We start from the raw sequence: 22,332 nt of genomic DNA on the forward strand, positions 1-22,332 counted from the left end.
CACAATACTTGTGCATTCCTCGTCCGTAAAATAGGGTGATCGTGTCATCATTGAAAGTGGTGACTTGCGCCGCAACCCGCCCCTTTTATGTGAACGCGCACAAACTCCAATTAGGTTAACCCCAGCTCTACAAATCAACTTCATAATCAGCGTCGTAGTACCGATTAACACCACTTATGATAACCAGGTTTTGTCAACCCCGGTTTAACAAAGTAACCCTGGGTTACATCTGGGTAGGTTAAGCTCCCTTCGTAGTACAGGTCCCAGGTTTAGGTGGTGTATGATAGCGATTTTTAGACAACGTGCCAGGCCCCTCCCTAGGTTGTTAATTGCCACACCCCTGGGCGCAATGCTTAAAAAATAAACGTGCAAAATACCGAATTAAACTTTGCACGGGTGAATAACGAGCTTTACTGGAGCCCAAAATACAGCCCTATGTGTTCAACCCAGCATTTATCACATCAAGTCAAATCTGCGCAGATCTGCATCAAGTCGAACAAGCCTGTTAAGTCAGCTGCACACGCACATCTCGAACGTACTTTGTGTTAGCTGGGTCACGTCACACCCTGCTTCTATGACCGCGGAAGGAGTTGCTCGTATTGGCACAGATCAACTATCGACTACTGAAACAAATCTCTTTTGTTGTGAGTCATTACTCAATGTTTTTCAATGTTGCAATTATTTGGTAACCAATAACCCATATAACATGTTGATGGCAGCAGCGTGTGCAATTCAAACCTTGTGAGTTAGTTAGCCACGTTACTAGCCAAAGTTGTAGCAAAGATACAAAACTATGGATCAGGTCTGTCTTGTCAGCAGGTCTAGTCTAGCCATGATTCGATATGTCAATGAACTGAAAACCTGTAGTTTCCGTGTAACTAGCTTGCGGAATGCCGAGTTTAATAAACTACTTTCTTCGACGTTGCCTAACTTAAAGGGTGGGGAAGTGGAAACCAGCGCCCCCAGTGGTTTCGTTCCTATCGAAGAGCAGTCGCAATGTTAAGTCCCATTATGAAGGTATTTTGGTCTTGAACGCCTGAGAACTTGTGGCAATAGATGTTGTACTTGTAGCCAAAAGTCCCGTGTATCTAGGGGTGTGACTTTCGAAACCGACGTCTCGAATCAGTGTCGAGGCTTCGAAGCACAAGTGTTTCGAAACACTGCTTCGAAACAGCCATGTCATGTGACCACTGCTTCGAAACATCGTTCAAAATCCCCATGTCATGTGACCAAAGTTAAGTGAACCTTCGGTGCATTTCACCGGTGTCGGCAGGCGTGCCCGCGCGTTCAATTAACAGTGTAGCTTTCTTTTAATCAATAACCATGATGGTGTAGTGGTTAGTGAGGGTTTTTTTTGCACGGTAGCCCAGGCTGCTCAAATGTGGTTCGATCCCCGTTTGATTTGTAAGGTATTGTTTCAGAACGTATCTGTTTGTTTTCTTACTTCACCATTAACCACACAGTTTCAACTAAACTCTCAGAATGGTCCAAAATCTTGAGTTTTTATAAGCAGAAAGTGATTTAGAGAACACATAGTGGCAGCAATAAGATTATCTTTATTGTGACTTCATGTGGTCTCCCATCCAGAAATAGAGTGGTGAAGTCCCGCCCGTTCTACTTCCGGTCCATGGGACCTATCTTTCAAAAAATTATGAACGGGAGTTAATGGAGAGATAACAATTATTTTTTGGTCCAGTTTGAATTGTGCCACAAATTTCACATATGATGTGTGTGAATTTAAAAGATAATTTTTCACGTCAAGAAAGTACTGTTGTTCGATAGACTTCAAAAGTTATGTTGGTTTTGTGCGAATCCACTCAGTGGACTACATCTCTCGTCTCGAACGATGTACGTCACCAACGTAATGAAACGATAAGAGCTGTTATGCTAGTTAACGGTTGCATCTTGCTGCCTGCTATGTCACTTAACAGTATGTAATGTACAGTCTATGAACGAATACAACTTACCTGATGTGTTTAATCCTCTGACTCATGGTATTTTCTTCGGCAAGGAAAGCCCAATTAAGACCTGTTGCTGGTATGCTTGTACAATCTAGTGTGGCTGTGAATGAGCTAACGTCACTAGCGTGACTGATGGGTTTGTAGTCGTTGGAATTACGATCTTTCACAATGTTGTAATTCAATAGTTACGAAACAAACTGCAAATGTCTTTACATGAGAAATTGTCTTTAAAATTGACAAACATCATATGGGTAATTCAAGGCACAAGTCAACCGGGACCAGAAAATAATTTCTTTTTCGACATAGACTGCCGTTCAAATTTTTTTGAAAGATATGTCCCATGGAGGCAAACGGAAGGGGCGGGACTTCACCACTCTATTGACCAAGGGCATGCTGCTTAGCTTTTGACAAAGACTGAACACAGGTAACACAGCGAGCCACGAACTTTAAAGACTACATCTCCAATACGAAGCATTTGACAGATTTGTACAGTCAGAGAATGTCTAATAAGGGGAGAACCTTCACTCTCGGAACGCTTCCGGTGTGGTACTGCATCTAGGGGCGCTCGCGGGCGAGTCCAGAATGAATGGAGGTCTATGGAGCTGTACCCCTCATAATCCACTTTTCTCGGGATATAATTTTTTTTCAAATAATTTGAATATTGTATTCGAAAGGGGAGGCAAAGACAATACACTTGGTTGAGTATTATATTTTTTAAAGTCACTTAATTGTTCTAAAAAGCCTGTCAAACGTGTCAATGACGTCATTCATTAGCATGATCATAGCATAGCATAGCATCAATGCTAGCGTGTTATGGGCAACAACGACCCAACCTATAAGAAAACGAAAGGACATGACCCCGGATTATTTCACTTTTGATTGATAATTCATATCCATTTTGCGAAAAATAAAATAAAATCTGAGGGTTTCAGTTGTTAAATAGGTGAAAACAATAAATGTAGCCATGTAACTCCATTGGACCCCATGTATTTTGGACTCGCCCGCGATCGCCATCTAGGTGAACTCTGATGAACTGCAGCCAAATTCGGTTTGTATGGGATTAATAGAGAGTGGGGAGGCTCTCCGTAGACGGTCTCTGGTACAGCAGTTAGAACTTAAATCCTTGGGTACTTGTGCCAGGGGTGGGGTGAGGTGGGTAAACTGTGGGGTGTAGTGGTAAAAAAGAGGTGGGTAAACTATAAATTCTGTTATCAGGCGGACCACGGTATACCGGTGTGTATCCTGACCACCATAGGCCAGGGGTGGGCAAACTTTTGGCTCAATCAACAGTGATTTTGTGTTCAAATATTAACTGCTTAAAAAATACTGCTAATGTGGCTGTGCCCTCTCACAGTTTATAAGTGGTCAGTAGTGGGAAGTACTGATGCCTTCATGATTTCCTTTTAAAAGTTTCTTATAAGAAGGAGATATCAATTATCAACAATGACAAGCCAGCTGGAATCTGCTCTCTCTCCCTCTTGTGCGTGCTTAGACGCGTTCCCAATTAAATGGAGTAGAATAACGTTCAAGTTAGATCTGCTGCAATGGAGATTACAAAGAGTATCATCTCTATTTAACGTGACCAACCACAACGTCGTCTATCGCAGGAAAAATAGCAGCCTGATGACCTAATGAAATGCTTGGCGGGCTGGTTCCGGCCCGCGAGCTGTAGTTTGCCCACCCCTGCTATAGGTTATCATTTGAACACCCAGTGATATGTTAATTGGTACATGAATAAAGTTAAGCACCAAAGGCCACTATCTAGAATTCTAGATTTCCGCCTGGACATTAAAGTACTATAACTTGTGTAGCGTTGCACTGTCTCACACTACAAGCTTTAAACTTGGCATGACTCCTGCTCATGAATAGTGATTGAGAGGTTTTGGGCTACTATGCTATGTTCCCAAGCTGAAATGAAAAACTTCTTTAGGTGGAGATTGATTTTTACATATCTCTACTTTCTCTTATAATACTGAGAAATAAAGTTTCATTTGATACCATGTTTATGTATATGGTCCTTGTGGTTGTGGATATATTCAACATTTTTTTTGGGCATGTGCTGAAAATTGGACTGAATTGCTTGTTAAAGTCACAAAAAAAAAATGTTAACTTGACAACCACCCTAGAGCATTACCTATGTAGGGTTCCCACGGGTCATGGAATTTCTAGAATATCATGGAATTTTGATCTATTCTATTCCAGACATGGAAAGTCAGGGAATGTTATCATATTTGGGAATTTTGTTGTAGCAGTTTTATTAATCCAAATATATTTCCACACAGAATTGGTGTATATCTGGTTATTAGCTTTACTGCTTGTTTGAGTGGTGATGGTTAGCCCAACCTTGTTTATTCAGTGGCCATTTATTCATATTCCGCTCTAAGAAGTAAAAGATTCTTGAACGCTACGCGGCTGCTCTGATTTAATTACACATACTGCCGTTAAAACGTTTCTAAAATTCTAAAATGCAATATTTGACAGCTAAATGCACTGGGACAAGGTAGCACCCATTCTGGGTTATCACAGCACAGTGGCCTATAGGTTAGGGGCTTTCTCCCCTCGCTGTCCCTTCTCACAGTGTTTGCATTTCTCTCCGTGGATGAGGTGAAGTCAGATTTTGTGACTTGTGTATATTTATCTTAAATAATTGATTCTGCATACATTAGTATGTTTTGGTAGTGGGTTAAGTCGTAGGGGATCCACTGATATTAAGCTGCGAATGGCTGGCAGGCTACTCAGAACACTGTTTTTCCTGCCAGTGGGTCAAATTCTGTTTTTGTGACGTAACCGCTTTTTTTTTTTGTGACGTATATCTCTTTAGCAATGTTGAGCAATAAGCCTACCCTTTAAATGGAATGTGTCAGACGAAATTACAGTAGCTTTAAATGTCAATGTGTGTCTGAATATTTTTTCGAAGAATAATATGTAGCATTTCTTCTGCTGTTCCAAACAGTTAAATTCACTAAAACATGGTTGTAGCTTTTCAGACCTGTTTTACATGCCATATCACATCCTTTTATCCAGGCTGTCATGTTGTTCATCCATGTAGCCATAAGATTCATAGCACTCTATCTATAGGCCTACATGTAGGCATAGGCTTAAATCTATTTTAGCCTGGTCCTACCAGACTCTCGTACGAATATTTAATTTGTACAGAGAATCTGACCACTTTCCATTGCTAAGTGTTAACTTCCTTTAAGGTGAATGCTCTGTTGTAGTTTAAAACTATTGGATCTGCCCAGAGCCACTCTGGATCTGCCATAACCAATCGCTAACGTTTGGTTAAACTAGCGCACAACCTCAACGTCACCATTCTCAGCCACCCTTCTGTTCGCTGATTGGACAGGTAAAATTTGGCCTGAGAAAACCCGCAAATATACTGAAAACCAGACGACGTACTGAAGGAAAATGAATATTGAGCGGGAGTACAGAGCCAGGCTAGCTCTATTTTCTATTTTTTTTCTGATTGGGCTTCTCTGTGATGATACCAAAAAAATACCTTAGCCTTAGGAATATCATCCCTGATAACTATGGCCTACTATTGTAATATTCTATTCTCGTCTGGTGTTGTTATTAATTGGAAAGACATGCTGAAAGAGATTAATAAACTGAAGGAATTAACTGTACCACACATTTTGTGTCGACTTGGCTGATTGAGTTTTCCTCTGCCACTACCAACATTGTTGACAGTGTAGGTCCCGCCCCTTCCTTGATTTCAATTGGCTAGCAATAGAGAAGTGACATTGACGAGCCCAGCGCTGTCCTAAAAGCGCTCAAGAGCTCTGCGGGAAAAAACAGTCAGCGCCGAGGGCTTTTTTCCGCCGTGGGCACTGAGCGCTGTAAACGCTGAACTTCATAGGATTTGTATTGAAAATAGCTGCCGTCGGCGCAAAAAACGCATTTGGTGGATTCAGGCCCTAATAAGACCGGTCTAGTTTGCATTCTCATGAACTTGAACTGTTTTCAGTTTGGTTAGATATTTAATTATTGTTTGCAACACATAATGTTGAGATTAAAGAAAAAACAATTTGAATAATGAAGTGAAATCTTTTGAACTCCAAATATCAATTCAACAAATTACTGTAAAGATACAATGACATGTTTACAGACTGTTTTGGACACTATGGCAATAAACTTGAACTTTAAGCGTTTCCATGCAGTCCTATGTGAGCCATTTTCTGTGGTATTCTGATGGGATTTTCAACATGAACTGAGAATGTCTATAATAAATACATTTTTCACCCCAATAAAAATCAATATCTCTGACACTTTTGTCTCCCCCTCCCTTTCACATGTACACAGCATATGTAAGGGCCCGGAAACACCAACCCGATTATTGGACGTCGTCGGACAGTCGGGCGAGGTCGGTGACTCAAGTCGGTTCGGTGTGTCCTGTGCCATCGTCAGTTGGAGTTGGTGTCGGCGTTCATTTTGCCCGATTTTACATGTTGAATTGGCCAAAGGCAGTCGGCCTCAATGACCAATCTGATTGGTGGAGTGCTAGAACCCTTAAATAGCCTAAACATTAACTCAGATTAGTAGGCCTATGACCATTAGCCCTACATTCAGCGATGTAAAGTTATGAACCCATTTTGCTAAACTATCCTAACATATTTTCGCTAGAACTATAGACTACCACACAGTTGCTGAACGTATGTTATTCAGGTTAGTTTGCAAAAACATACAAGTTTAACCAAAGTCCTTAGTTGCTACCTAGCTAGCGAACATTCCCATTCACTTTTTGTTTACTGCTAACGTTAGCTAGCTAGCTCGGTTAACGGGCAAAAATAAATGATTTATTCCGTGTCCGAAAGAGTGTTTCATTGGCATCACACACAAGCAATGACAATAACATAGTACACATTATATATTTATAAATATGTTGTTGTTGCTTAATCGGAGAAGTCCGAAACTAGTGCCATTCCATTGCCAGACTAGTGTCAGTCCATTGGCTGCTGTTATGTAATTATGCTGTTATTTAAATGTATTATGTCTCGCGCACACGCAGAACGTATGCTCGGCGTCGCTTCGGTGTGTTCCGCGGCACTTTTTTGACCGACTTGGGGAAGACGGGATCCGACTGATTAGTCCGACTGCTTTTCTGCCAACAGTTGGTCGTCGGGTTGGTGTGTCCCGGCCCTAACAGACAACACAAACAACACTTGACTGCAACGGCAAGGTGCTAGGTTTGTTGTTATGGTAATCGAACCACACGCTCAACCATAGTGTCAGCACTCCTTTACACCTCCCTCCCCTTTGAGAAGCGTGGCCATGTGATTCACACACACACAGGTGTCCTTCATGCATCCACGAGTCGTACTTATCCCATCCCAGGGTGCCCCACACACTAATGCTTCACCCATCCGTTTCATCAGAGAGGTCCCAGGGGATCCCCCATACGGCTCACACATCAGGCACTGATGGCCTTATGCCAACTAAAGTGTTTTTATAGTAGAAATGTTAAGGTGTGGTCATTTGATTATTGTGTTGCCATTTCATTTTTGTATGATCTCATCAAGCACTGATGTCATCATATTTTTATGTAATTGCGAACACTTGCCATTCTAGAAAGAAAATATTGATTGATAAAAGATCATTTTCTCTTTTCTCTCAATTTAGGTGAGGATGGCAAGTGATGGCAACCCAAAATGCTAAAAGCATGTACATGAAATGTAGTTTGCAAACTGTGATTTTGAATTTGTAAAGAAAATGGCCCGAAGTGTGAACTTCAATCCAGATTCACACCACCTTGAAGCAGAAATGGAGTAAGTACATGTATACACACTCCTACACAAATATTTTCCTATTTTTAAGTAAAAGTATAAAATATACCTGCAAGTGGTGATGACAGGCCCGAGCACCTACAGTTCTGCGACTTGTGACATTTCATCATTCAACAATGCGCTCACATGTGATGTGTACCTCAGATGCGCACAGACGTGTAGAAATTTAACAAAAATGTTCGACATCACAAACCTTACTTACTAGGCTCCTGATGGTGACAGTTTTTTCACATGCAGATGGCCTTGAGGTAGCCTAAAAGCATAAATAATTCAAGCATAAGTACAAAAATGCTCAAGTTGTAGTGCCACTTATAGACAGAAGTAACCTTTCATTACCTTTGATCTACTGTATCTCAACATACAATATGACAATGGGATGGGGGTGTATGATTGACCCTCACAATATAAACTCAGGACATACTACAAGTACTGTAATAATAAAAATCCTTACAGAATGATAAGGTTTAGCACTTTTAGTGCTGGCCACAGCCTGTACAGCTGGTACGGCCGGGAGTTTTTTGTTTTTTAAGTGTTGTTTATTATCTCCATGACTGCAGCAAGAGGACCACGCACAAGGAACTACAAAGTGTCTGAGGCAGTTTGAGGACAGGAAAGGGTGTATTAAAGGATCAAAAAAGTAGCAGACAAAGAGAATCGTTGATAAATAAATAATAACGCAATATGCTTGTTCCTTAATCTCATCACGATTAACCCGTTAACGCTGACAGCCCTACATATTACACAATAGGTACCATATGTATATGTAAACACATACTAAATGTCTGTTAAAACATGAGGAATTTGTTGCCGTTTATGTCATCCTTGGCCACATATCATCTGTATATCTTTGCACTTTACGTTTTACTGTTTTATCTTTTGTTAAGTGTTGAGTTGGTTCTGAGACTATGAATTTCATTACTGGTAATTATGATGTTGTCAAGTGTATATGGTTGTTAACTTAAAGTTGAATTCAAGATTGGCCTACAAGGTAATTTTGGCAAGAAAATCTATTATAAAATCTATTATTTTAGTTTCATCTCACTTATTTACGGTTCCTGGCTCACTGTCTCAACCCCCCCCCCCCCCCTCCCCAGAAGCCCCATTGATGAAGCAGCAGTTCATGACTCCTTCAGTCACTTGATAGAGGAACAGGTTCAGGGCTTTCCAAACGCCCTAGAAATGGATCAGTTGGAACTTGACGATGAGGCCAGAGGTACAGCATCTTTATCTACTCTCTATTAATCCATAACAAATTAGTATGACTGCTGCTGCTGCTACAGTAATCTTTGTCAATGTTTTTTTTTCCCTTCTGTCTCCAGTCCACATAAAACTTTGCATGAGCTCCAACCACAGAGTGGTTACTATTATTGTTATTATCAAGAATCCAAATTCAGTAGACATCTGTTTTCTCCCTGACCATGAAATTATTGGGTATCTTTAAAATTTGTTTAAACAACTTTTGCATTTTTGACTTTCAGCTTGCATTGGTGGGGTTCATTAGTGTATTCAGACTATCATTCTGCTGTTGTTTTTACTGTACTGTATTAAAACAAAGAATATTGATCAATATTGAATTAACATTCAATTTGTACTGACTGTCATATGCTCTAAGCTAACATCTAACCTAGTAAATGGTTTTCAAGAATACTGTAGGTCTATGTAATCTGAATAATCATACTGTAAGTAATTTGTATTTTTTTTTTTAACTAATACAATATTTTACACAGCAGCCTTTTTGCATTTTCCTGCAATGGTAATTCCTTCCTTGGAATTACATTTTCTTTTACATTGGTATTTGTACATGTTGTAACTGGGCAGTTCCAGCGTTATGGATGTGACAATTGGACTGATATTGGTAAACAAAATGCCTTAGAGTAGGGGCAAAATTAGTATCAGTGAATTAGTTTGCATAACTTTTAATGTAACCACTGTCCTGAATGCTGACAAATCCTCAAATTTCATATAATTATTTACATCCTAAGAATACAAGGCATTTTATCAGCGTTATGGATGTGACATAGCCTGGAAAATCCTAAAAGATTAAGGGTCTGGCCACGAACAATGTAATGGCCCAACTCGAGGGGCGGCACCAAGCATGCATTTGAAAATCCCACTGCACAAAATTGGATAACACTTGTTGGACTGTTTACTCTGAATGATTCCGGACTTCGACGCAATTGGATAACACTATGACCAATGTTTACTGACCTCCAACGTTGCAGCGCCGTCGTCATCAGTTTAGCTCGCCTCTGGCCCGCCTATATCAGATACGCCGATTAGATTGGGTCCCCGGGATGCAAGGGGTAAAAGTAAGAAACTGGTGTTATGGATGTGACGGTTTCACGTTATGGATGTGACGTGTCTGAACCAGTCCTCCACAAACTACATAAAACACATAATTAAGTAGTGAATTTTGATATTAAACAATTGAAATAGTAATTATGAAAAACTAGCGATGAAATTATTGCTTCCTCAGTGACCACTAAGATCCACAGAAAGAATCAGGACAACAAGTAATTTAAAATATAAAAAAATATATTTTTTTCTTTTACCGTCATCAATTTTGGTCAGTGATTCCCGGGTTACTGAAACACCAGGGAACATGAAACTTGGTAGCCACTCCCCCACCGCGCTAGATTAAATGACTAGCCTACCTGAACCGTTGCACCCAAGATGGCAAAATATTTATGGTATGTTAGTCTCGAGCCCGCATCAACCTAGCCCATACCCACTCATTTGTGATTTACACATACAGTACATGCATGCACATGTACACACACACATGCACACACATATAGACACTCAAGCACACACACACACACATAAACACAGAGAGACAGGCAAGCACACACACACATGCACAAATGCACACACATAAACACACACACACACAGGCACGCATACGCATGTGTGCATACAGACACACACACACAAACACCCACCCACACGAATGCACACACACAGGCACGCATACGCACATGCGCACACACACACACACATAAACACACACACACTCTTATAAACAAAAGCAAACTCACACATGCACACACTCATTTACATGCACATGAGTTGCAGGAGTAAGAGATGGAGACACATTGACAAGCGTGATTTATTTTTGCGAAAAGAATATGCAGGACTGAGAGGCGGTCATATTTTGTACATCTAATTTATTGCTGCCGTTATTCATGTTACTCTGTGGGTATTAGCTACAGAGGATCTGACACTTCAAATGCTGGCATATCGTGTTGTACCTTTGTCAATATGGGAGCGACACTTTTAAAACTAGAAAATGTAATTTCGAGGAAATTACCAGTGCATGAAAATATAAACATACTGTACTGTATATTAACATAAAACGCAAAACAAACTTTTATTTGATAACAGTTGGCAGAAGTCATAGTTGATAACAACTGACAGTCGAAATGGCTGAACAGTTAAATAGTTGAGTAGTTTAAATAGTTAAATTATTTAATAGTGAATTATTGTAGTGAGGACATTTATTTTGAAACAGTTGTGGGCAGAGGAAATAGTTGAACAGGATCTGTAGAGCCAGATTGTATGTTTAAAGCCTGAGACGGAGTATATAGTTTAAAAGTTAAATGTAGATAGTGTAATGGATGTTGATAGACAGAAAGTTGAATGGATGTTGATGGGCAGATTGTTTAATGGATGTTGATGGGATAGTTTAATGGGTAGATGAGTGAATGGTTTGAAGAGGATGAATGAATAGAAAGTTGGTTACTACGGTGATGCTAGGATAGACATGGTGGCTGCATAGCTTAATAAAAGTTGATAGTTTAAAAGTAGACTGTAGATAGTTTACAAGTTGTTGATAGACAGTAGATAGTTTAAAAGTTGTTGATAGACAGCTAGTTTAATAGATAGTTTAATGATAGTTTAAAAGTAGACCATTTAAAAGTTGAAGGTAAATAGTTTAAAAGTTGTTGACAGACTGGAAGTTTAATGAATGTTGATATTCAAATAGTTTAATGGCTGTGTATAGGTAGATATTTGACGATAACTGAAAGTTGGAATGGCTCTAATGTTTGCTAGCAGTTATGCTAAGATTTTTAAATATGCTAACCATGCTACTTAGCTAACGTTTTCTAGCAGTTTTGCTAAACATGCAACTATGCTAGCAATGCTAACTATGCTAACCATGCTACTTAGCTAACTTAACTAACATTTTCTAGCAGTTTTGCTAAACATGCTAACTATGTTAGCAATGCTAACTATGTTAACCATGTGACTTAGCTAACCTAGCTTATCATTTTTAGTAGTTATGCTAACTATGCTAATTAGACTGATAACATGCTAACTATGATAACCACGTGACTTAGCTAACCTAGCTAATCATTTTTAGTAGTTATGCTAACTAGCATGCTAACAAGATAACTATGCTAACCATGTGACTTAGCTAACCTAGCTAATCATTTTTAGCAGTTTTATTTAAAATGCTAACAATGTTAGCAATGCTAACCATGCTAACTAGTTACAGTGGGTATGGGTCATAGTTGATGACAAGTTAAAAGTTGTTGATGGACAGCTAGTTTAATAGATAGTTTAATACTAGTTTAAAAGTAGACTGTTTAAAAGTTGAATGTATATAATTTAAAAGTTTAAAAGTTGAATGTATATAGTTTAAAAGTTGTTGATAGACAGCTAGTTTAATAGATAGATAGTTTAATGATAGTTTAAAAGTAGACCGTTTAAAAGTTGAATGTAAAAAGTTCAGTAGTTTAATGGGTTACATTGTTTAACAGTGGATTATTGTAGTGAGGACTTTTATTTTGAAACAGTTTTGGGCAGAGGAAACCGTTAAATAGGATGTGTAGTCTTAATTGACCCAGATTGTATGCTTAAAGCCTGAGGCTGCAGGTGGCCTGAACACCTGCCATAGGATTCTAATTGCTTAACGGCCGTATTATGATGTCACAATCGGCAATGTTAAGTCTATGGGGATTTTTTAAAAAGTTTTTCTTTAATAGTTTAAAAAGTATAAAAGTTTCAAAGTTGAAAAGACATAGCAGCTTGGTCCGTTTGAAGACCTACGTTACAAAGTTTGAACGAAGTTTCTAAGTTAAACTGTTCAAGAGAAATTGCGTACGGAAAAAGTGGTAAGCGGAATAATAAGAAGTTGTTGTTGATGTTGTTGCCTTGGAAGAACAGTACAGTGCATTTTCATGCACTGTAATAAGAATAAGTTACCTAGGAAGAACAGTACAGTGCATTTTCATGCACTGTAATAAGTTGCCTAGGAAGAACAGTACAGTGCATTTTCATGCACTGTAATAAGAATAAGTTACCTAGGAAGAACAGTACAGTGCATTTTCATGCACTGTAATAAGTTGCCTAGGAAGAACAGTACAGTGCATTTTCATGCACTGTAACTAGAAAAGCATTTCCTGAAGGAAATACAGTGCATGAAAATGCAAAGAAATATGATGTAAAATATCATACAGAGTAAAAACAAATAATGTAGATATAGTTGCAATAGTGTTGCTAGGGCACATATCGAGGGCTGAGAAACAAGAGGGCGTAAGTGACATTTCACCAACTTTACAGTAGAGCCAAAACAAAAAATGGGCATAGTTTCCTCTTACTTTCTGTACATATTTTACCTATTTAAAGCACATTTATTAACCCAGATGGATGACGCAATACTAAATGAATAATAATTTATCTTTATCTTTTTAAAAAAATATTTTCTACATTTCCAAATTTAAGAAATAGTATGGAATCAGAGTCGCCTTTTTGGCACCAATATTTTAATGTCATTTGGATATGACATATGGTCGTATCTGATTATTTCATGAGCAAAAAAGAATATGAATGTGCTTGTAAATGAGCAACAGTCATTTTTACACAATGAAAGGCAGTAAAAAATATTTATATTAGATGATTTATTTCAATGCTATTTATTTTTTATTCGTTGCACTATCAATAGACAGACATTAGGAGAGGTGCATCAATATCCATACATTAATGACATTAACTAAACTAATCATGTGAACAAAGTGAATAAAATATTTTTAAAACTTTTTAAAATTGCTATTATGTATTCATCTCACTTGTTGAACTCTGATTCCATACTATCAGTGGATTAGACAACAAAATGTATTAAAATGTTTTCAAAGTTTGAAGTATGTGCAACAATATTCATTAATTCATGACATTGACTAAACTCATGTGAACACAATATTAAACACATTTTAAAAAATGTTGCTATACAACTAGACAACCATAGGAATTAATATGTTTTTAAGTATTTGGAGTATGTACAACACTATTCATGAATGAATGACATTAACTAATCAGGTGAACAAAATGTTCAGAAACTTTTAATCTATGCATTACATCTCAGTTGATTCAGAAGCCTTCAAAGACTGGTAAAAGTCCAGATAGGAACTGGGGATACTGCCATTTGTGCATAGTGTGATCAAGTCTTTTTTTTTTAGTGCACTGATCCCTGGTTGGGATTTGTTCAACTTTTTAGGCTCAATTGCACGTGAACCTCTTGTCTCCTGTTGCCCAACCTCAAGAATGCGGAATTCATCACTCGTCAATTCATACTTGAATTGGATACATCTTGGATTTTCCTTGGTGTAGCGCAGCCATTTTAATTTCTGCCAGCGAACACTGTCTCCCTCTGTGTCTTTGGTTCTATTTCGCATTGTTTGTTGTGAAAAAGACTTGAAATCAAGGAAGTCAGTATGGCCAAGTTCTATCACATCATATGGCTTGTTTTTCCTTGCCATCCTTACAAGTGTGTAGTATCCCTGTGGACTGTATACAGGCACATTTTTTCTTGCAGTCTCAATAGCTGCATGGACACTATCACATTCCATTTGGCTGTGTCCAGACTCCATGAACTTGTGGTCAATAATAGAAATGGGCAGATTTTTCACAGCATGGAGACACATGGCGCTGAAACCGGCATTTCTGTTCTGTCCTCCACATGTGTCAGAGTACAGAACCACGTGATCAGTGTCTGAAAGTGAGGACAGATACTTGAACATACATGTACTGATCTCAGATGAACCACGTCCTCCCTCGCCTTCATGCCACATGTAGCAATTTACTGCCTTGCTCCCTAACTCATATGCTGTAAGATTGTAGGTGCTTAGCTTCCTTGAGTAAAAGAGACTGCTCACATTACTCCATGGAGTGGTAAGCACTTGCTCAAGATCAAAAGTGACTGCCCTGAATGAAGACTCTTGTTGTGCTTGTCTCTTATCTTGTTCTTTCTGATCACGGGCCTGTGTTTTTCTGTTCTGGTGTGCATTGTATTCCTCTAAATTGATTTCCTTGTCACCGTCAGTCAAACGCTTGTACCATTCACAGTACTTGCATGCATCCTTAGTAGGTTGGTTAACTCTGAATTGAAGATATGCCGGTATAAACTAATTTTCTCTGCACTGACTTTCCATTCCTCATTGCATTTGCTGACATAGAGGTCATACATCTTAGAAACATTCAAATTCTCCCCAAGATATTGCCTTGCTGTGTCTTTTCGGCAATAGTGTGACTCAATTGTTGGGAAAGAATTAATGTGATTTCTGATCAAATTTTTCCTCTCTTCTGAGATTTTGTTACCAGGGGTATGATTTCCGTGTGTGCTTGGTGGAGAGATTCCTAAATTAATGGAGGACTGCCCATTCTCTGCAGACCTGGCAAACTTTTCTGTTATATCAAGGGTTTTTAAGAAGAAATCTTTGCAGGTTCGAATTTCCCTGTGTAGTAAGTCTGTATTCGATTGAGTTGTTACGCTTTGATGCAGTTTGGGTTGTCTGTCTCTTTTTAATCGTTCTAACAGTGTGGTTGATGATGAAATCTTTTTGTCTAGACACATCTCCCATTGACCAGAAGTGGTCAAAGATGTTTTGCCTCTCCAGCTCAGGGAAGTTGTTGTTACATTTGTAACGACAGGTGGTACAGTCTTTTTCCTTGACCTTTCGTGCGGGAACATTAATGTTTTTGCCATTAACATAGCTTTGGCCTGATACTCTGAGCCTCTTTCTGATATTTCTTTGCCAGCTATCGGGGTTCCGCTGTCTTTTTCTTCCCCTTTGCTCACCCTGATTCTCAACTTCAACTCTCATTGTCTCCATGTTAACATGTTCCTCAACTCTCACTGTCTCCATATTAACAACATGCTCCAGTTCCTCAGGTCTAATCTCTGCTCCTGCACTGTCCCAGATTTCTTCCATTCTCACTGGCTCCAGAGTTAGGATGATGCACTGTTCTTGCTCCTCATAGCTCATCACTGTACCTGCCTGCTCCGTGATTTTGTGTCCCCCCTCTGCCTGCTCCACTGCATTGTTCACATCCTGTGCCTGTAAGCCTAGCACTGCACTAGGCTAGCACTAGGCGAGCACTCCCTCCTGTATCAGAGTATCACTTTGCTCGCTCTCCTGTCTCTCTTTTTCTGCTCTCTCTCTCCTGTGTCTGCTCTCCTGTAATACATAAACACACTATGTAAGCTGTTTCTGCAATTGTCTGTAGAGTCCTACCCCCACCCCCCACCCAAATTCAAACATGTTGAATTGAAAGTCTATTTTTTATATAGCACACTTAAAACTTACCATCCCATGCCTGTGCTACAGCTCTCTCTCTCTCCTGTGCTTGCTCCACTTCTCTCTCTCTCTCTCTCCTGTGCTTGCTCCACATCTCTCTCTCTCTCTCTCTCCTGTGCTTGCTCCACTTCTCTCTCTCTCTCTCTCTCTCTCCTGTGCTTGCTCCACTTCTCTCTCTCTCTCTCCTGTGCTTGCTCCACATCTCTCTCTCTCTCTCTCTCTCCTGTGCTTGCTCCACTTCTCTCTCTCTCTCTCCTGTGCTTGCTCCACATCTCTCTCTCTCTTCTCTCTTGGTTCCACTCTCTCTCTCTCCTGTACTGCTGTGATACGTAAACATACATGTAAACAATCTGTAATTATCTTCATAACCAACCAACTAAACAGTGATCAAAGATGCTATATAGGCTATTTGTTTACTAGCTATTTAGGCAACTAGCTTATGCTAAACTAGCCAGCTAAAGATATCTTTACTGAAATATGTTAATATTAAAACTTATTCTTATTCTCATGAGTCTGACTCAGGGCATCTTCTATAATATGTAAACTGTTTCTCTTATGATCCGCAAAACCCCCTTCACATGTCTAACTAAACAGTGATCAAACAAACATGCTGAAATAGGCTACTCAGGCAACTAGCTTTTGCTTGCTAAAGGCTAAACTAGCCAGCTAAAGGCTAACTCATACTATCTAATGGGATACTTTAGCCTGCTGAAAAATGTTGAAGAAATATCCTCATCAGTCTGACTCATGGCATTTTCTATTATACGCATACATGTAAACTGTTTCTCTTATGATCTGCAGAACCCCCTTCATCTGATTTGTAGCTAAACAGTGACCACACATACATGCTGAAATAGGCTATTTAGTAGGCTAGCTAGTTGGGCAACTAGCTTTTGCTTGCTAAAGGCTAAACTAGCCAGCTAAAGGCTAACTCATACTATCTAATGGGATACTTTAGCTTGCTGAAAAATGTTGAAGAAATATCCTCATCAGTCTGACTCATGGCATTTTCTATTATATGCATACATGTAAACTGTTTCTCTTATGATCTGCAGAACCCCCTTCATCTGATTTGTAGCTAAACAGTGACCACACAAACATGCTGAAATAGGCTATTTGGTAGGCTAGCTAGTTGGGCAACTAGCTTCTGCTCGCTAGAGGCTAAACTAGCCAGCTAAAAGTAAATGCACTTACGCCCTTCTGAATCCAACTGTTTATGTATGTTCACAGTTAAGACCTTTGGTTTTTGTTTAATAACTTTAAATGTATAAATATTCTACTTACATAATTGTGTCAGTTAGAAAGAGCTCAAGAGCTTTCAGGTGATCTATATAACTCAATTTTGACCAAAATGTCACTTACTTGCTTCTCAGCCCTCGATATGTTGGTTGTTATGCCAAATTAAGTGGTTGCTATGCTGGTTGCTTAGATAATCCTGTTGGTTGCTATGGTGGTTGCTAGGTTGAAGTTTGAAGTATTTTGCTAGGGTATTTGACATGGTTGCTAGGCTGTTGCTAGAGTATCTGACATGGTTGATAGGCTGTTGCTAGGGTACTTGTGGTGGTTGCTATGCTGATGCTAGGTTACTTATGCTGGTTGCTTGGTTAGACTCATTGGTTGCTATGTTGGTTGCTAGGTTGTAACGGTGGAAGTGGTTGCTAGGCTGTTGCTAGGGTAGTTATGGTGGTTGTTATGCTGTTGCTAGGGTACTTGTGGTGGTTGTTATGCTGGTTGCTAGGTTAAACTCATTGGTTGCTAGGTTGTAACTGTAGAAGTGGTTGCTAGGCTGTTGCTAGGGAATTTGACATGGTTACTAGGCTGTTGCTATGGTACTTGAGGTGGTTGCTAGGCTGGTTGCTAGGTTAATTTCATTGGTTGCTAGGTTGTAACTGTATAAGTGGTTGCTAGGCTGTTGCTAGGGTGTTTGACATGGTTGCTAGCCTGTTGCTAGGGTACTTGATGTGGTTTCTAGGCTGTTGCTAGGTTAGTTGTGGTGGTTGCTATGCTGGTTGCTAGGTTAAACTCATTGGTTGCTATATTGGTTGCTAGGTTGTAACTGTGGAAGTGGTTGCTAGTCTGTTGCTAGGGTACTTGAGGTGGTTGCTATTTTGGTTGCTAGGTAGATGAGGTTTAATATAGTTGGAATGACTGAACAGAAGGAGGTTGCTATGTTAACTCCAGCTGCAAAGTCAGCCATCTTCACCAGCTAACACGATAATCCAGTTAACAACAAATTACAAAAACAACAGTATGACAATTACGGGAAGATAATCGCTCAGATTTTCGTTATAGGCCACTCGAAAATAGGCTATGGCTAGGCTAATCACTGGAGGTATTTTAATATTATGTTTTGTTTTGCTAATGCTTAGGCGAGGCCTCCTTGTGGTTTTGATCAGCCTAATAATCTCTGAAATGTCAATTGTAAACACTAACAGATGTTTATCGGCTTCGAGGTAAAATAAAGTCTCCAGTCTTGTAAATTCACATTATATAACATCCATAACGTCACATCCATGACGCACCATTAAAGGTTTTAAAAGTAAGAAAGGGGCACAATTTGTTCATCATACTTTACATTGATAAATCAACTTTGCACAGACACTTTGGACATTGTCGCATCAACACTGTATGAGTAGCATACACTTTTCCTATAAAACGTTATGGATGTAACATGGCCATGGAATTTGCTGACTTTGCTGAAACAAGAGCCTTACAAATGTAAGGAGCTGTGCTCTTAAAGGCAAGCTGAGCATACACATTGCATTCCCTTGTCAATCTGGAATTTGTCAAATGATACAATTTGTTTGAACCTTGAGTCCATTTATCCACTTTTTAAATAATATTAACATGTGAAAAATATTGTTTCTGTATGGTTGCACACCATATTTATGATGTAATTCTCAGAGTGTAGAGTGGAATTCTCATCAAATTCAATTAGATCAGTTACAAACAATAAAATATAGACCTAAATGAAGATTTTAACAACAGTTCTATTTGCGTGTGCACAACTTTTTTTTTTCCATGGTAAGGATGACCTTTGCATGGAATTGCCAAACTATACAAGTCACAACATGTAAATAAGAAAATGTTGGGAGCTATAGGCTAGTTGGTTCTGACTATCTCCATAAACTATGCTAAGCTAGGCTAATGGTGGGTTACTGCACGCACAGAGACAAGGAGGGTATGCATATTATCGTTTCTAACTGGGGTAGACGCCGTATAAGCTAATTTCCCAAAATGTTGGTGTGATCCTTTAAACTTTCTATGCGTATTTATTATTCTGTTTATTGAGCTCTCTTCAGTCTGATGATGGCTGATTAAAGGTGGTGATAAGCCAGAGTGTTGTGGCAATCATATTCAAATGAAGAATATGCAAAATTGTACCCTATCAGTCACTTACAGTACATGTAATGAAAAATTATATTTATGGTAGTGAAACAATCTGCTTCACCTAATGGATTATATGCCACAGAAAGCTTTTTAGCCAGCTCATATATTTCCAGTGGAGCATCAGCTGTTTTGTTACGGCACCTTCTGTTGTCACCCAGTACAACACTGTTTGTGTTTGTTTGTATCAGTTCAAGGTAACTTTATTCAAGGTAACTTTATTGTCCCTGAGGGGAAATTGTTTGTACAGCCAGCAGACAGACATAAGGACAAGACACAACAATACAGCAAAACATGAAATACCCACAGTACACAAAAATAAATATATAAATACATTTACAACAGTCTTAGCAAATTGTTTAAAATGGAAATGGAAGTCGGGATAAAAGAGTTTCTGAGTCTACTGGACCTGCATCTGGGCATGGAGTACCTAAGGCCTGAGGGAAGTAGCTTGAACTGGCAGGACAAGGGATGGCTTCGATCAACTGCAATGGATTGGGCCTTTGCCACTTTGTTGGTGTAGATGTGGGAGAGAGTGGGAAAGTTGATGCCTGCAACCCTGCTAGATGTCCTGACGATACTCTCTAGTCGGTTTTTGTTTTTTATGGATAGAGAACCAAACCAGCAGATAAAACAGAGGGTTAAAACAGGAATAAAACATTCTCATAAGTGGGGTCAATGTTAAAATTCCTTAGTTCAAATGGCTTCGACACCAATGGTGACTGAATGAGCAAAAGTCTGAGAACATGGTGTCAAATCCAATATTTTTGTGTTGAATTGATATGGAATTGATATGGAATAAGCTGTACTGCTCTTGTTCTCAGATGATGTAGGCTACTTGGTAAACCCAGTGATGCGACAGGAAGAATGCCACCAACAAGGAGATCCACATATTGAACACTGGTCCTCTGCTACTCTAAGAATTCTGTCCTCGATGCCGAGCCGCACAATTGGTCAGTGTCCTTTGTCTTTATCTGCATGTTTTATTTTGTTGTTGATTCGATGTTTTGATGTCAATAGTGCAGTGGAGAGAGAAAGCAAGTAAGTGGGAGAGAGACATGGGGTGGGATCAGGAAATGACCACAGGCTGGAATGGAACTGTTTGAATTGCTGCTCTAAATACTTAAGACAGGTGATTTTTAGCATAGGATGCACTGAATTGTTATTTTTTTTTTTTATTATTATTATTATACCTTTATTTAACCATGGAAGAAAATCCCATTGAGATAGGTATCTCATCTACAAGTGAGCCCTGGCCAAGGTAGCAGCACACAGTGCACATAATAGAGACAGACAAAGTAAGAAGAAGTACATAAACAACAGTCACAACACACACACACACAACAATAAAACAAAATGTTTTATCTAAAAGTTAAGAATTGGTGCAGACAGTTTGGAATGTTTTGTTGAGATATGACTTAAATTCATTGATTGACATAAATACAGTACGTTTCAATGATCTTTGAATCTCATTCCAAGCAGTTGGTGCACTATAAATAAAAGCCAAACTCTGTCTTCATTGAGGAAACTTTTAAAAGAATATATCTACTTGAACGCAGATTATACCCTTGACTATTGACAGTTAAAAGACTAGTCATATACAGATGAAGCTGGCCAACTCTGGCCTTGTACACAAGTATAAGCCAATGCTTGTACCTTCTTAAGTGAAGTGAGGGCCAACCTACCCTTTCGTACAGTGCACAGTGATGAGTGAAGTAATTTGTACGAGTTATGAATCTTAGAGCAGAGTGATAAACAGAATCTAATGATTGTAAAAGAGCCTTAGTGGTATTTCTGTAAAAAAAACCATCTCCTTAATCTAAGACAGGTAAGAAGGTAGCTTCCACCAACTTTCTCTTGGCTGATTGTGAAAAACAGGCACTATTCTGAAAATAAAACCCCAGCTTTAGCCTTAAAGCAACATGTTAATGTCAGCGATGTATGGTTGGCAGGATGTGCACACAGACAGGCACACACGAAATGTAATACACGGTCACCACCACACTGGTCTGGCCTGGTCTGGAACCTAAAAGACAAAAGCAAACAAGTTAGTTATACCAAAAACAAGGAATGTGTACAATTGTTCAATACAACTTAGATATTTAAGTGAGATTGTTGCACCATAAATTTGTAATGGTAGTTAAATATACTAGCCTATAGTATTGCAAACAAAGCAACATTTTGTGTTTTATTCATTTCAGTTTAAGGATAGTTGATAGCCAAACAGTTTCAAGTAAACAGCTTAGAACACTTTGTAGGCGAAGGGTGTGTTGTTGCTGTTGATAATCATCAACTGAGTCTTAAGGATGGACCATTCTGATATTATGTATCTTGATAACCAACTACAATAGTTTATTCAGCTTGCTAGGTCTGTCATCCACATTTTTTCTACAGATTATGATGTAGACCTACTGGTAACACTTTACTTGACGGGTGAGTTCATAACACATTCATAGCAGCTGTCATAAACTGCACATAAAGCATTCATGACTGTTTCATGAGACATGACTCAACATTCATACCAAACCTTTCATGAATGTGAAAGACGGAACGACGACAACTTGTCAAAATAAAAGTCCAACAATCGCAAAGCAGCATTGCCATTTTTGTTCCAAACCTCTTACC

The 22,332-nt window shown here is 39.1% G+C and overlaps 1 protein-coding gene across 1 annotated transcript in view; it reads left to right on the forward strand.

Moving 5' to 3' along the window:
- The first annotated feature begins 343 nt into the window (after window positions 1-343).
- The window catches only part of tmc6b (transmembrane channel-like 6b), a 68,824-nt gene continuing 46,835 nt past the window's right edge, over window positions 344-22,332 (forward strand). Inside the window, exons 1-4 of the mRNA XM_042056161.1 lie at window positions 344-644; window positions 7,581-7,726; window positions 8,839-8,957; window positions 20,532-20,660. Coding sequence (XP_041912095.1) covers window positions 7,671-7,726; window positions 8,839-8,957; window positions 20,532-20,660 — 304 coding nt within the window. The 5' untranslated portion in view covers window positions 344-644; window positions 7,581-7,670. The remainder of the gene's footprint in view (window positions 645-7,580; window positions 7,727-8,838; window positions 8,958-20,531; window positions 20,661-22,332) is intronic.

This window comes from Alosa sapidissima, chromosome 12, assembly GCF_018492685.1.
Source record: "Alosa sapidissima isolate fAloSap1 chromosome 12, fAloSap1.pri, whole genome shotgun sequence".
Taxonomy (NCBI): Eukaryota; Metazoa; Chordata; class Actinopteri; order Clupeiformes; family Clupeidae; genus Alosa; species Alosa sapidissima.